This window comes from Penicillium malachiteum (assembly GCF_028827825.1).
Source record: "Penicillium malachiteum strain IBT 17515 chromosome Unknown utg000005l:1.0-9002435.0:326005.0-9005861.0, whole genome shotgun sequence".
NCBI classification, from domain to species: domain Eukaryota; kingdom Fungi; phylum Ascomycota; class Eurotiomycetes; order Eurotiales; family Aspergillaceae; genus Penicillium; species Penicillium malachiteum.
The window spans coordinates 6,622,065-6,638,021 of NW_026643099.1; the positions used below are offsets into that span (position 1 = coordinate 6,622,065).

General features: G+C 45.9%; 6 protein-coding genes across 6 annotated transcripts; 4 read left to right on the forward strand and 2 right to left on the reverse strand.

The window, feature by feature from the left end:
- Positions 1–282: 282 nt before the first annotated feature.
- Positions 283–2,556, reverse strand: N7483_012452 (Zn(II)2Cys6 transcription factor; the record flags this gene model as incomplete). Its single annotated transcript, XM_057095879.1, has 3 exons — positions 283–308; positions 365–555; positions 608–2,556. 3 exons carry the CDS (start codon positions 2,554–2,556, stop codon positions 283–285), a joined length of 2,166 nt encoding a protein of 721 aa, XP_056941850.1.
- Positions 2,557–3,539: 983 nt separating this feature from the next.
- Positions 3,540–5,292, forward strand: N7483_012453 (MFS general substrate transporter; the record flags this gene model as incomplete). The annotated part of the gene is made up of 5 exons (XM_057095880.1): positions 3,540–3,822; positions 3,884–3,912; positions 3,964–4,370; positions 4,426–4,846; positions 4,909–5,292. The coding sequence occupies 5 exons, from the start codon at positions 3,540–3,542 to the stop codon at positions 5,290–5,292; spliced, it is 1,524 nt and encodes a 507-aa protein (XP_056941851.1).
- Positions 5,293–5,545: 253 nt separating this feature from the next.
- Positions 5,546–6,598, reverse strand: N7483_012454 (uncharacterized protein; the record flags this gene model as incomplete). Its single annotated transcript, XM_057095881.1, has 3 exons — positions 5,546–5,575; positions 5,631–6,133; positions 6,199–6,598. 3 exons carry the CDS (start codon positions 6,596–6,598, stop codon positions 5,546–5,548), a joined length of 933 nt encoding a protein of 310 aa, XP_056941852.1.
- A 475-nt stretch (positions 6,599–7,073) lies between these two features.
- N7483_012455 (uncharacterized protein) lies at positions 7,074–8,098 on the forward strand (the record flags this gene model as incomplete). Its single annotated transcript, XM_057095882.1, is given in 3 exon segments — positions 7,074–7,408; positions 7,463–7,754; positions 7,766–8,098. 3 exon segments carry the CDS (start codon positions 7,074–7,076, stop codon positions 8,096–8,098), a joined length of 960 nt encoding a protein of 319 aa, XP_056941853.1.
- Positions 8,099–9,228: 1,130 nt separating this feature from the next.
- N7483_012456 (sugar porter family MFS transporter) lies at positions 9,229–10,964 on the forward strand (the record flags this gene model as incomplete). Its single annotated transcript, XM_057095883.1, has 5 exons — positions 9,229–9,656; positions 9,712–9,916; positions 9,965–10,296; positions 10,372–10,763; positions 10,819–10,964. Coding segments are annotated over 5 exons (1,503 nt in total), but the record flags the coding sequence as incomplete, so codon positions are not given.
- A 2,757-nt stretch (positions 10,965–13,721) lies between these two features.
- Positions 13,722–15,674, forward strand: N7483_012457 (putative MFS transporter; the record flags this gene model as incomplete). Its single annotated transcript, XM_057095884.1, has 8 exons — positions 13,722–13,916; positions 13,972–14,059; positions 14,109–14,207; positions 14,260–14,461; positions 14,513–14,828; positions 14,931–15,361; positions 15,426–15,561; positions 15,630–15,674. 8 exons carry the CDS (start codon positions 13,722–13,724, stop codon positions 15,672–15,674), a joined length of 1,512 nt encoding a protein of 503 aa, XP_056941855.1.
- Between the last annotated feature and the right edge of the window lie 283 nt (positions 15,675–15,957).

Consider the following 15,957-nt stretch of genomic DNA (forward strand, 5'->3'; position numbering starts at 1 on the left):
GTAATAGATTACCTACCACATGGCGCACATGTGGGAAACCGGCAGCATTCAGTGCTTGGGGGCGCTACGTAGCTTTCGTCTATTCCTTTGGCTTCAAAGGGTTCTGATCTTATATTAGGCTCTGTGGGGAAACCCATACATGCAGGGCATCCAAAGAATTAATGATTGATTCCGGTATTATTATTGGAAGTAGTTTGGAAAACAGTTGGAAATCCCGGTATAAGACTATCCAGGTCTCGTACATTGCGGACTCAAAGAGAAGGTTGAAGTATTTGAATCTATTCAAACATTCGGAGGATTGGGAAGTGCTATAAAGATAGATCATCAGCAAAATTCAACAGTTCAATGTTTTTGATCAACAGACATATGGGGAGACGGTCTAGCTGAGGCCAGAAGTCTAGCGAGACATCTTCGCTCGTGCCCAAAGAAGGAAAGAGGTTTTCAATGCCCCAAAATAGTGAGGTTCGGCCAGGGAGTTCGATATTAGTAGCTAGATCTGTCATTGACGCCTGGAGACCCTCCCAGTCTACGGGTGGCTGTTCAGGCACCATGAATCTATCAATAGATACATCATGGCCTAGGGGGGTCCGCATTTGACACGACAGACCGCTGAAGGGCTTCCAGTTGTGGGGTGATCATTTGATAGTCCTCCCCGCTAGGATCACGATAGAGGAGTGATTTGGACTCTGACCGCAAGGCATCCAAGACAATTGCATATCTCCAAGCGAGAGCATTCTTTTCTGTCACTTGACGTAAGTAATCTTGAGTTCTTTCAGCCAATTCATATAAGGATATCTGATCGAATACAAAAGGCCCTGCTTGAGAATGGTTTGATGTGTCTGAAAATACCCACTCATGCGGAATACGGCCTTTGCAAGAATGAATGATGTAGATGTAAAGAATCGATAGTGCATTGAACGCAATATATTGCGTGTACCAAAATGAATGGAAGAATTGATTCTCTTTGGCAAGATCCAATATCAACTCAAGTGTCTTACGGGCGGTAATCACGCAGGATTGAAGGTAGCCGTTGAGATTTGTTGACCGTGGTTCATTTGAGCAGTCCCAGAGTAGAAGCGGACGTGTCACAAACATAATGGCATGATAATGGGCGAGACGAATGACCGTCAGCTGCCTTCGAAAGGTAGTGATCAGGCTACTTGGGCAAACGTTCTCTGTGAAAAGAAGTGGAAGCTCAGATTGCCACTGTGTGATTTGACTTATCAGACTCCCCACACTTTTGATGTCCTGATCTTTGTCGAAAGATTTGATAGAGTATAAGTCTTGGGAAGCCCTAGCCAAGATTCGCGATAGCTTAGCATGACATACAGGCGCGTCCATGAGGCAGTTCCTCAGTGAACTTGGATTCAATTGGGCAGCATCCAAATTCTCGTCGTTCACCAAGGTCGGATATTCTTGGTCAATATCTTCGTCATGTAATAATCTTGGCCGTCCCAGGATAAGACTCAAATATTGATCAAGTGTGAATGAACACCACAGCACTCGCTTCGAACATTCATGGGAGATCAGACTCAAGCTGCTGGAAGGAGAACGCATACGCTTTCTGTGCAGTCCAATTGCCATGATCAATTGTACCGTGGGACCAAAATTGAACCAGGCTTGATTCATGCGCGATGCACCCAGAAGATAAAGAACAGATATGAATCGTGCCTGTATAAATTCCAGATATGGCATACCTGTATCTTTTGCCAGGATTTGCTCTGCCATTTGATAATATGCCTCGTATTGTTGCAGATTTCCTATGTTAACTTGATCCGTTGGTTCTTCCGAGGCCGATGATAAAGACGCAATTGCGCAAATGAGTAGAATAATCGCCTCGGCAGCCGGTGGTATTGTAGGGGTGGCTCCTATTCTAGAGGTAAATGACACGGACTGGTCGCTGAAAATTGTATTGACCCATTCTTCCACAGTGCCTTGGTGCAGTATCCGATACGTGGGAGATGCGAAGTCGAAATATCGTTTGACTAGGCGGTTCACCGTGGTTTGATTTGGCCACTGTAGCTGTGATGGATCAACCCTTGGGGCATGACGGTCACCATATGAAAATATGGATTCATGAACATCTTCTGTTGAAACTGATGCAGGCTGAGCCTCCAGAGGGTGGTTGTGGAAATTTCTCATAGCTCTAGCCAGGAAGGAGTGCGCAGAGGTTGGGCCTCTATATTGTCCTCCACTATCAATCAAGCCATCTGGAGCCGAGTTTGTAGGAACAGGGCCTGTCTGAAGGGTATCCGACCGTGCTGTAGGCTGAGTCGTTGCTGGTGTGCCCACATTTTCTTGTTGGGTTGACGGTCGCGGAGAAACAGGAGCACCTCTGTGGTAAGGAACATCGTAGGTGCAGGTGGTACCGATGCGTAAACAAAACCTGCATGGAATGTCTCCAGTGCAAGCCTTCTTGCGAGATTTGCAGCCGTCGCATGCCCGCGAGACCTTGCTTCTTTTCCGCGCCGTGCGGGATGACAGTCGCCTATCCCTTTGGGATCCACTGTTATGCCGTGTAGGGGTTCTCAGAGGTGTATCTCCGACCTCATCCATCATTAGCTTCGTTTCGATCTATAGTTTTCTCCTTGTGTTCGACGCCCTGAGTGGGATTGAATTGGAAGTTGAAGATGGCAACTCCTTATCCGCTTTTTTCCGCCTCGGCGATACCGCCTTCCGATTCTACTCAATACCCCAGAGTCCGTCCACCTTTCAAGGTTAGCAGTCATATAACCGTTTAAACCTTTTCTTTATTCTCAGTTGGATATTTTGGAAGTTCCTATGTAACATTTGAAGTAAAAAAGTACGAGGGTATGACTGAGAAGATAATTGAACGATGGTTAGGATACAGTCAACTGGTTCAAGATAGCTTGAAGGTCGCCTGGAGAACTTCAAATTGAAGGATGTTCCGAGGTTGAAAAATATATACATAGCTAAAAAAACTACCATGACCTGTGCACCATCTCAACTTCAAGCGCCGAAGATGCGCTTGTAAGGTTCTTTCCGAGTTCCAAGGTTTTTGGAGTTTAACATTCAACCACTGGCATCGGATTCCAAAGACTTGAAGTATGTTCAATTTTGGGGTAGCCCAGCCCTGGAGGTGGGAGGATTCGGTAAAATCAGCAACTGGAAGTTGAACCTAATGAGCGCTGACGGAGTCTCGTTCCACATGAACTGTCCTATCAAGACTGTGACGTAATCTCGATTCCTAACATGGCACTGGATCTATCACCACTGGCAGGTCTAGAACTCCAATTCAATCACCCGCTTCAAATGTTTAATGCGGGGGTGCTATGCTTGTTTGTGCTTTTGGCTCTTTTCCGCGATCAAATCCGAAAGTTGTCCTTACAAGCTATGAGACCGGGATCAAACCTTGGAAGTGTTACCTGTATGGAAAGTCTCGGCTCCACAGAGAAGGGGATCCCCTCTCTCCATGCCCCGTGGAGAATGAAAAGTATCCGCTTTCCCTGGGGTATTCTATTCTGGAAGAGTATATTGCGTATACCCAACCATTCTCTCTCTTCACAGGCTATAACATCATGAAGATGCAGCCAGACTATTCAAAGAGCACTGCGGACCATGTGGAATCTTTGGAGAATCAATGTGTCGTCACCCAAAAACAGGGTCAGCTCTCGACACTGGATTCGGTGGTAGAGCCAGCACTGGAGAGAAGAGTGATCCGTAAAATCGACATGATGGTCATTCCATTCATTTGCGTTACATACTTGATCACTTACATTGACAAGGCAATGCTTGGATACTCTGCTGTCTTCGGATTGAAAGAAGGCTTAAATTTGCATGGAGCTGAGTACAGCTGGCTAGGTATGTCATTATTCTACCCCTTTTTACAAATCCAGCTAACCTGACTGAAATTGATGAATAGGAAGCATGTTTTATTTCGGATATCTTGCAGTGAGTGTCAATCTGATATGTGTTCTAGGCGATGACTCACGCTCTGTATAGTTCGAATATCCCACCTCATTTATGATGCAAAAAGTACCTGTTTCAAAGTGGCTGTCTCTGAATCTGTTTTTCTGGGGTGGGATGACCATGGCTCTGGCTGGTTGTTCTGGCTTCAACTCTTTCCTCGCCTTACGTTTCTTGATTGGCGCCCTCGAGTCCTGCTCCACGCCCGCCTACCTCTTGATCACAGCCAAATGGTACAAAATTGAAGAACAGCCGATCCGGATAGGCTGGTGGTCAACTTTCCTTGGAGTTGCCAACTCCTTTGGCGGCCTCCTAGCGTTTGGAGTGGGTCAAATAAAAGGATTATTGCAGTCCTGGCAGTATCAATTTATTGTCATTGGTGCTATATCATGCGTTTGGTCAATTTTCATGTACTTCATGCTCGCTGAGAACCCTTCAGTTGCGTAAGTAATCTATCATTGGTTTCTAGCGAAGAAAGAAATTCTAACCAGACACTAGCCCTTGGTTGAACGACGAGGAAAAAGAGGTAGCAGTGCGAAGGCTGGGAAGACGACACCAGGGCGCTAACCACGCAGGAATTAAAAAGTATCAGATCATTGAGGCCATCACAGACCCAAAAACCTGGCTTCTCTTCTTGTGCGGAGTTGCCACCCAAGTTGTGAATGGTGCCGCCAGCAACTTTGGTAGTCTCATCATCGAGGGCTTTGGATACTCGAACCTTGTCACCACTCTATTTCAAATCCCCTACGGGATGGTGATTATTGTGTTCAATGTTTCCGCCATGTACATTCAGCGATGGCTACCTGGACAGAAGCGCTGCCTCGTGGCCATCATCTATGTTTGCCCGGCTCTGGCGGGTGCGGTAGGGATCCATACAATCCCACGCGAGCACAAAGCAGCACTACTAGTCTGCTACTGGGTAAACTGAACTCACTCCCAGAGTGTGGTGTAGTCAATTCCGCTAACCTATCATTTATATAGTTAACAAGCACATATACCGCCTCGTTTGCGATGATCATGTCGCTCATCACCGCCAATACCGGAGGCTCCACAAAGCGGACTGTAGTGAGTGCACTATTCTTTGTGTCGTACTGCGTCGGAAATATCGTGGGCCCATTTTCATTCAAGGAGAATGAAGCTCCTACCTATACTTCCGGGATCGTGGCCATGTTAGTGGCATATTGTGTGGAGATCTTTCTAGTTCTATCATTCGCAGCATATGCGGGTATGCTAAATAGAAAGAAGGAACAGGCTTTAGACAGTCAAGGGATTGCATTGGAAGATGCAAATGTACAAACCTCATCTGCGGAGGCCAACTTTGATCAAACGGACAGAGAAGATATATTTTTCCGTTATTCATTCTAGTTAGTGTGGCATGAGTCCAATCAAGTTGGAACCTTGGAAATAATCCTAAAATTTTCCAACTTGAGCTGAGAACGTCCATCGCTTCCAAGTCTGAGGTTTCAAGGGTTCTTTTCGTCTCACCTACAATCTCGATTCTAAATACAGTTTTCAATGAGCATTCTCTAAATATTTAATTTTCTTGCATAACTCTTTATATTCATCTCTTCAAGTTGTCATTTGAGTACTAGATTGAGGCTACATAATAGCGACCCCATTAGGGGGGGCTTGCGACTCCTCCAGGCACCTGGATATGGTTAAAATGAAGCTGATACGGGATTAATAGGGGGACGAGAACTTACTCTTAGAGGGACACTGCTAAAGAAAAAAGACCATCTTCCAAGTCGTTTACATTCCGCACTTAACCGTTCCAAGTCAAATAGTTCTCCAATTGGCATCCCCCAACCAGCCAATAGCCACTCATGAAGCCAGAACTCTGTATCTTGGCATGGCCACGCTTCCATACTTGGCATGTCTCCCGCGATAGCTGCAAATCCTCCATCCCATAGCCAACGTAAAGTCTCCTCTGATGACTCGATACCAACAGCTGGAGGTGATGAATGTTCTGCCAGAGCTACTGCCTGCGCCTCCGACAGACTGGAGAATGCCTTTGTCCATCCCGATCGAATAAAAACAATGTCTCCGCGCTTCAGCTCTGTTTTTCGTTCTGCGGCGATCGTTTGAAGGGTTGTGGCTGAAATGGCATGAGTGGAAAAATGATCGACTATGATATTATTTTCTTCTGCCCAGGAAGCATAGTCTAGCAAGACGCCTCGTCCGACGATTCCTCCATTTTCAACCCATGCTGTTTTCCCAACAGTTGTCAGTGGGAAATTCACTTTTGAATCAACTCTCTCCAAGTACACGAACCATGTATGCCATTTACTTTGGTTGACAATAAGTCCTCCAAAGTATGCCCGTTAAAGTATAGCTTTGCATCTTGATATCCGTAATGCCTGAAGCCGTCCCACTGAGAACTAATTTGAGTGTTGAACTGAAGCGTATCATCGTTGACAGAACGAGGAGCTTTATTCTTGATGTTCTGGTGAAATGCAGAGCGACCAAAGCATGGATTTGACATGTAATCCAGTGGAAGGTCAGTGGGAATGCGAATACCATGCTGGATTTCCTTTGCGGCGGCATTAATTCTCTCTGGGGTGAGGAAGTTCAACATGCCACACTCATCTTTACCCCCAAACAAACCCCACGCATTACCTCGAGGGCCATCTATTCGCAACGGAAGTTCGTCAAATGCGAGATTATCTGACATTTCCCAAGTTTGTGACCGATATTTCTTCTTCCAATATAATCAAGGTCAAGTGTCGGAGGTGGAACTTGTGGCGAAGACTTGGACTACAGGAAGCAATCAGGAACCTGAATTCAGTCAGTGTGGAATGACAAAACACGAGAACAACCCAAAATCAAAACGGTCCGAGTCCGAAGCTCGGACTCCTGCGCGCAATGTCACGATCGAATTCAAGTGGGTGGATCTGTACTGCGCTGCCGCCGCCGCGCATATTTATCCGCACCTGACTCCACTTTCCGTCATTAACCAACTCCTTTTCCGACACTCATCACACTAGCACTCATCCCAGTGAATACTTCGATGATGGCAGAGAGTGGAGGCTCGCCTAATTGCCACGAGATCAATAGGTTGGTATGGTTGATTAAACCAGGATATTTCCTCTTCAACAATTCCCTTCTTTCAATTCAGATCATCAATTGATCCTTCCGACTCCTTCCAAATGGCTCTCCAGACTCACTTCATTCTTAACACTGGTGCTAAGATCCCCGCCGTCGGGTTCGGAACATGGCAGGCAAAGCCCCTTGAGGTTGAAAACGCTGTGGAGGTCGCTCTTAAGCAAGGTTATCGTCATATTGACTGCGCCGCTATCTACCGTAATGAAACAGAGGTTGGCAATGGCATCAAGAAATCCGGCGTACCACGCGAGGAAATCTTCATTACTGGCAAGCTCTGGAACACAAGCCACGCCCCCGAAGATGTTGTGCCCGCCCTTGAAAAGACTTTGAAGGATCTTGGAGTTGACTATCTTGACTTGTATCTGATGCACTGGCCTGTGTAGGTTTATTTCCTCCTTGCTTTATCTGAAGCCATCGGCTAACCTGTCCCCAGTGCATTCAAGTCCGGCAACAAGTGGTTCCCTCTGAGCGAGAAAGGTGTCTTTCAACTGGCCGATGTTGACTATATCAGTACCTACAAGGAGATGGAGAAGTTATTGAGCACCGGCAAGGTCAAGGCTATCGGCGTCTCTAACTTCAACGTCCGTCGCCTCGAGGAACTCCTCGGCCAAGTCTCCGTCGTCCCCGCCGCAAACCAGATCGAAGCCCACCCGTATCTTCAGCAGCCCGAGCTGCTGAAATTCTGTCAGAGCAAGGGAATTATCGTGGAGGCATACTCCCCTTGGGTAACAACCAGAGCGGCGAGCCTCGCACCGTTGATGATCCTCTTGTTGCTGAGGTTGCGAAGAAAACTAGCATGGATCCAGGTCCCTTGCTTGCAAGCTGGGGTGTTCAGCGCGGCACCGTTGTTTTATCAAAGAGTGTTACTCCCTCCCGCATTGCGTCTAACCTGCAGGTCAAGACTCTGTCTGATGGGGCATTTGCCAAGTTGACTGGCCTTGAGCGCCACAAGCGCTTCAACTTCCCTGCCAACTGGGGCTATGATATTTTTGAGGAGGTTGGTGAGGAGGCGGTGCGCAAAGCTGCTGTCGCTGCGGGTCCTGCCAACAAGATCAAGTTTACTGTTTAGATGTTTGAATCGCAACTTGATAAGTTATTGCGCATTATAGACGAGTGGGAATGACCATATACGATACATATAGAATTGAAAGTCAAGATTCAGAATTTTCTCTGAAATTTTCTTTACAAGATTGGCCCAAGTCACACATACATTTGAAGACAAATCATGTTTCAAGTTTAATACATATATATCAACATTTGAATAGAGCTCCTTTACTATCAAAATATCACTTGATGATTCAACTTCAACATTTGAAATGTTCAAGTTCAAGTTTGCACTTGTGACTTCATACTGGAATGGGATGGACATCTGGGTCAATGATCATGTCCATTCAAATGTTGATGTCCTTTCCTCTTAGTAGCAGTATCACATGCATGCATGATTCTCCAATCCACTCAAGTGCTGGCGAACCTTGGAATGGGTCAATTTTTCACTGTGATCCGCTTCAGGCCCAACATGAATAATCGGATGAGGTCAACTCAGTGCCGGTTGATATTTCAAGTTCCTCCCCGCCTTATCCGCCACGTACGTGAAACCGATTACTTCCAATATTTCCCATCCTAATTCCTCCGAGTCCCTAAAAATTTCCATCTTAAGGGTCACATCATGGTATGACGACTCTGACCGAGTATATTTCCGGAACTTGTGGAAATGTTCGAACGCCTCAATCAATATAAACTATGACTCGCGGAAAAGTCGGCGGAAAAAGAGCTGATCAACCTTGATCCACTTGAAATGCACACCAGTCTTCGTTCTCGGGACCACATGACCAATGACAGGTTCTTTCGGCATCAGGAAACACTTATGGCTCCACTTCAACCGGAACATGCCATTGCCGAGCGAAAAGGGGCTAAACCGAGACTACCCGGGGCCCCGCGTAGTCGATGGAAACCGGTATGGTGTTAGTCGGGGAAACGGGGAAGGATGGGGAATTGTGGGACAAGGAACCAGGGAGAAGCCGGGCCCGAACTGGAGAGCTGCCCGATTTATGCACATGTCTTACCATGACATCTTTTCAAGCTTGGGCGGATTTGTAGACTTCTGCGATTTTCTGCTATTTATTGCCATTGCTGTTTAGATAGCCCCGCCCCTTCCTGAGGATATACGCTTCATCAACTTGTGAGTAAAGGAGAATCAGGATGAAGCTAGCATTCGGGCTGAGAGGAAACACACTCACTGCAGGCCATGTAGCCACGGTGATAATACCTGCATACATCTGCTTCGGTTATCTCAATGCCATGTCAAGTGGGATCGTTGATCGAGAGTCATGGGTGACCCAATTCCCGCAATTGGATACGGTAAATACAACTGGCGCACTCAATGCACAGAATTCACGGATTGAAGGGACCGTCGTGGCACTTTTCAACCTAGGCTGTCTTTTCAGTGCGATTGGATGCATCTTCATCGGTGATATCCTTGGGAGAAAGCGAACGTTCATGCTCGGTCTCCTGGTCACCATCATTGGGTCAATCTTGCAAAGTACGGCTTTCACGCTGGCCCATCTCATTGTTGGGAGACTGGTTACCGGGTTTGGATTTGGAGCTGTAACAGCTACTGGGCCGAATTGGTATGCTAGACCTGAGTCCATACAATCAGACGACGGCTAATGTTGGGAATTATAGGCAAAGTGAGACAACTACCCCTAGGCTACGAGGATTTGTCGTTATGCTTCAGAGTGGATTCTTAGCCATGGGTCTCGCTGTGGCTGGATGGTTGGAGTATGGCCTGGCTTATGCGGAGGGATCGGTCGTCTGGCGACTTCCACTTGCATTTCCCGCTGTCCTATGCCTTATCTCAATCGCTTTTGCTCCATTTTGGCCTGAATCAGTATGCTTTCTGGTCGTTTTCTCCTCTGTACCAAGCTAACAGCAATAGCCCCGGTGGCTGATTAAAGTAGGTCGCATTGACGAGGCACGCGAGGTCATAGCAATTCTACTTGACGAATCCTCCGAGAGCGAAGGCGTTGTACGTCAAATTGAGGAGGTTGAACAGTCTCTCCAGGAAACCGGAGAGGGCTCATTCAAGGACATCTTCCGCAGTGGACCATCTCGATTTGGACACAGAGCCCTGATCGCAGTGTGCACTCAGATGGCCCAGCAAATATGTGGACAAAACGCGCTTACTTTCTATCAATCAACGATCTTCAAAGAGTTCTTGGGGATGACAGGAAATATGCCACTCCTCATGTCGGCAATTCTATATTCTTGGTATGGCGTGACAAAGTTTTCTCAAGCCTAAGCTTGAACTTCAACTTGAAAGTCTCGAGGTCTAACATTAAGCAGGAAGATTCTTATTAGTCCCTTCGGAGCTTTGACGGTAGAAAAGGCCGGCCGTCGGAAGCTTCTTATTCTCTCATTTGTGGGAATGGGAATTTGCATGGCCGTGATGGGAGGGTGTATCTCCCAAAAAGGCAATAAAGCCGCATCAGACACGGCCGTCGCCTTTATTTTCCTCTACGTATTCTTCTACGTTACAGGATGCATTGGCCTTACATATCTCTACTGTTCTGAAATCGCACCTCTAGCCGTGCGAACACAGATCACCGGCATGTCGACTGCATCCTCGTGGACATTTAACTTCCTTGTAGTGGAAGTAACGCCAGATGGATTCAGTTCATTGGGTTGGAAATACTTCATAATTTATGCAGCCATAAATCTTGTACTTCTGGTACCAAGTAAGTCCTTTTAAGAGCTTGACCCATCACGGAAAACATTCGTTAACCCTTCCAGTGGTTTATTTCTTCTTTCCCGAGACCAAAGGTCTTCATCTGGAGGCTATTGATAATATCTTTTTGGAAAGTAAAAATATTTGGCACCCGGTCAAAGCAGCTCGTGAGCTTCGGAGAGACCAGTCACCCTTTGGACAAGCTGGGACGGTGGATGATGAGGAAAAGACAAAGGAAAAGCATGAGGAGTATGCAGCGTAACTATGCATTGGCGCTTCCCTGTACATAACGTATTCGGTAAGCGAGCTGCGCATGTAAGCAAGCTGCGCACCCAACCAAAGTCATTAATTCTAAATGTATTTTTCTTAGCCAAAACGTTATAAGATTAATTCAATAAACTAATTAGGTCTATCTGGACATGTTTCCCTTCTATGCCCTGGATGTCTACATATTCCACATCCTCGCTGGCCCTGCGTACGTGGCTGTAAACCCTCTGAGACCTGCTCACGGTAGCTATTGATTCGCGCTACCTGGGCCTCGAATGGCTCCGAACGTAGCTCACGAACCTGTTGAACTGAGAGATCCCCTTCGTAGGCTATCTGTCTAGTTGATCGAGTTCGTTTTTGCTTTTGTTTCTCGTTGGCGGCGCGTAATTCGCTGTTTTCCTTTCTTAAGATTGCAGCGCCTTGTAACGCGAGTTGACAGCCTTTAACAAGTTGGTTTATCGCACGATCTGATGGGCTGGGGGGGACTTCAAGATCCTGTATGAAGTAAAGCTTTAATTGATAAAGCTTGCCGACGCAGTTGTTTTTCGGTAAACGGGGTTTTTGGTGTAAAGTTCTGGCTTGAATCACTATCCTGGCTTGGTGGAGGTGTTGGTGTATAAAGACAAATATTAAGCTTTGATAGAACCCGATCGGGACAAAAAGGTATTAAACCAGCAGCTGCGAAGCTATTTTTAATAGTCTCCGATTTAAATGTCTCAATTCGGGCAAGGGGATATGCTTTAAGGAAATCGAGTTTATCGATATGGTTGATCCCAAGCCGCATTTTCATTTCAACCATCCGACCGTATAAGCGTTTTGATACCGCAAAACAACCAATATCAAGTGGCTGTAAAAGGTGTGATGAATGTGCAGGTATGCAAATTGGTATGATGTTGTTTTCTTCATAAATTTCATCAAACTTTGGTGTTAAATGACTTCCATAGCCATCAAGAATTAAAAGTCGATATTGGCCTTTTGACCGTGAAAAAGTTGATGGAATAAAGAGATTTTGAAGCCAACGAATACCAATTTCGTCAGATGTCCAGCCATTTGGACTTACTTCAAATCGCCAATCATCTGGGAGGTTATCAAACTAAGACTCGATAAAAACTTTGCCTTTGAAAATCACACATGGAGGCAGCGCCCATCCTGAAGCATTTATACATTCAATTGCAGTTACCCACTCATGATTTCCAGGTTGTAATAGTGATCTCCGTCTATAGTATTTAGCCCTTGTAACAACCTTTGCGGTCGCTACTAATCCCATCGCAAAACCAGTCTCATCAAAGTTGTAAATGTCGTTAGGGTCGATGCGTATTGAGATATGGTTTTTTGAACAAGATTAAACCATTCACCAATGATTTTTGGATCTTCAAATTTTGCACGCTCATAATTATAGCGTCTTGAGAACCGGTTCGATAGTTCAGGATGTCTTTTCACGAAGTTATAAACCCATTTTTCGCCAACTGTTTGAGCTGGGGTAATTCCACGGGCCTCGAGAAGAAGATTCGCAGTTTCTCGTACAGTAGCCGGCCGGGGCGCTGCTCCACGATCATCAAGCGAGAGGATCCATTTTTGAAGTGTTTCCTCTTCGATTTCAGTTAATTTGTGTGAGTTGGCGCGAGAAGTCGCGCGGTTTTGAATACCACGGAGACGGGTAGAGAGGGTTGATTTCGGCACGTTAAACCGACGTGCTGCTTCACGAATCGAGATAATGTCTTGATTTTTTATAGCTTGTATAGCTAATAAAATCCTACCCTCCTGCTCAGCTGAATTTCGTGAGGTTTGGGAGCGAATTGGTGGCATAGTAGGGGGTTGAATTGACTAAGTGCTAATACATGGACGCGTTTTGGGTGGGGTGGCCAGCTCGCTTACATGTCCAGCTCGCTTACCGAATACGTTACAACACCTATTCTGCCTGATCTACCAGGCGGAAATTTCAGATCATGAGGCACTAAGGCACTAAGGCACTAAGGCGTCAAGGCGACGAGGCAACCAGGCAACAAGGCAACCAGGCAACAAGGCACCCATTTCACCTTCTAACCAATCACCTTCGAGTTCAAGTTCAATTGAAGTTATCTTACACTCTCGAGCCCTGAGGCCATCTTACTCGGTCAGACATTCAAATGTTCCAAGTTTTAGTGTTATTAAGTCAGGTACATGTGCAAATTGCTCCAGCAGTGATTTAACGTTACCCTGGACCCGGCAGTTGACTTGTGGCATTTGCATTACCAACCTACTAACACGCAATCCGCACATCGATGTCGTGATTACCTCCACCTATCGCGCTGGCCACAAACACATATTCTGAAGACACCAAGCCACAAATGTAAAGCCTTAAAGTAAAAAAGTTCCTCGCAGCTTGCAATAGGTTGATAACTGTCACGTTGTACCGAGAAAGGATTTGTAGCCGGTGTCCCTCCGTTGTCGACCCATATCGCTAAAGCTTCTAGTCAAATCATAGTACTTCATTTTCACTTTCTGCAGTCTCTTTCCTGCTTCTCCTTTTATAGCCCGCTTTTTACCACAGCACACCTTGGCACTACGTGTGGGGGTATGGCGTGCATTCGGACTCAGAGTTCGAATTATCCACAGGCCTTCTGGCTAAGTAGAGGTGTATAAAGCCCGTTGATATTCCCGATCTTGGTTATTCCTCCACAGATTCCCTTTTTTCAATTTCTTCTAACTGAATCCATTCAGGATGGCGGATATTGATACAAAAATCGAGGCTGCGACGTCGTCGACCGTTGCGCCTGTGGCTTCGGACTGCGATGATAATTATGAGTTTTATAAGCGACATCAAGGTTTAGAATACACACCGGAAGAAGAGAAAAAGGTAGTGAGGAAAATAGATCTTCACTTGATCCCGCTTTTGTTTTTTATCTATTTGTTACAGGTAAGCTATTCTCGCGCGTTTGATCTTACATTCAGACTTTCTCACTCCGGTATAGTATTTGGATAAAAATAGTATCAATTTTGCGTCTGTGTATGGTCTTGAGGAAGGAACTCATATGACAGGATCGGACTATTCATGGCTCAGTAAGGCTGATTCCCCTCTGACTGGAGCGCTGATACTAATTTGATACAGGCTCTATCTTCTACTTCGGTTACTTGATCGCGCAATATCCTGCAGGGTTCGCCATGCAGAAGCTCCCAGTCGGGAAGTTTCTCGGAGGCACAACAATAGGTTTGATCTCATATCTCCCAAAAGCTGTTTAGTCACTTACAAGATCAACTAGTCTGGGGCGCTCTTCTTATGACAACTCCAGCGTGTCACAACTTCGCCGGTATCGCCTCCAACCGCTTCATTCTCGGCATGGTTGAAGCCGTTGTAAATCCAGGATTTGTCTTACTTATGAGTATGTGGTATAAGTCAAAGGAGCAGCCTCTACGTCTGGAGGCCTACTACTGTACCAATGGCATCGCAACTATGTTTGGCGGGTACGCTCTATTCAGCACCAATAGCCCAACCGCATGACTGACCTCGAACAGATTACTCGGATACGCCATCGGTCATATTACTACCGGCCTAGGTAGGTGGATGTACGTCTTTTTGATTTTTGGATCCATCTCTCTCGTCATGGGTATTTTTGCCCTATGGCTTCTACCAGATCTTCCATCAACCGCCAAGTTTCTCACCGAGCGCGAGAGAGCTATCGCATTGGACCGCGTCGCTATCAACCGACAGGGAGTCAAAAATCATCAGTTCAAGTGGTATCAAGTGTGGCAAGCCGCGCGCGATCCGAAAACGTGGCTCTTATTCATCATGGCGATCGGTGCCCAAATACCTAACTCGGCATTGACCAGCGTAAGCATTAACTTCTTATCACTGAATCACGCACTCATCATCGAAAGAACCCTTCGAAAATTATTCTTAGACTTTTACTGAGACAAATATTTCATATCTCAGTTTACCTCCATTATCGTTGAATCTTTCGGTTTCGACACACTCGGTACTCAGTACCTGCAGATTCCTGGTGGTGGCGTGAACTTCCTCACTCTCATTATTGGAGGATTCATCGCTACTAAATATGATGGAAAGTTTCACTCACGGAGTGCCTGCATGATAGTCGCTAATCTGACATGCATTCTGGGATCTGCCCTATTGGTCGGTCTGCCTGATTCAAACAAATGGGGGCGATTGGTTGCGCTTTGGCTATGCTATTTCCAGGGATTGGGATTTAGCATGAGCCTGACAATCATCAGCTCGAATATTGCAGGCTATACGAAGAAACAGGTGACCGGGGCTTTATTGTTCACTGGTTACTGTGTTGGAAATATTATTGGACCTCAGACATTCAAGTCTACTGAGGCACCGGGATACCATAGTGCCTATGTTGCGTATGTGAATACTTACAGTGCGATTTCTCTTTATTCTCGTTGCCACTGGCTGACTATTTCTTAGAATGCTTGCAGGTTATGTGATCAAGTTGATCGCTATCGTCACACTCTATTTGTATATGTATTTCGAAAACAAGCGTCGGGATCGTCTGGCACTGGAGACTGTGAACTCAGAGGATGGTGTGGAGGCAGGAATGCTGGTAAGTCCATGATCTCGAGCCCGTTTCTTTCCTATTCATCTTGATACGCATGCTGATTTTATCAATAGGATCAAACGGAAATCGATAACAAGGGATTCCGATATGTTTTATAGCCAAGAAGAACTAGTATTCAAGTCTTGAAGTAGCTTGCCCCTACTACTATGTACATCTACTGGCAGGTAAAATGATAAAATCAAATTAACATCAATGACAGACCTGTGAGAATCTACAATTAATACTATCTCGTTTCAAAATTCTTGGTCTCAGCTTATACAAAACTAGGTAAGAATTGATATATTTGGGTCATGTCTTCGAGTGACTCGGCATTTGGAAAAACGATTCGAAACCGCAACAACGATGACCTGGTTGGCATCCCAACCATATCATGGCGCCCCA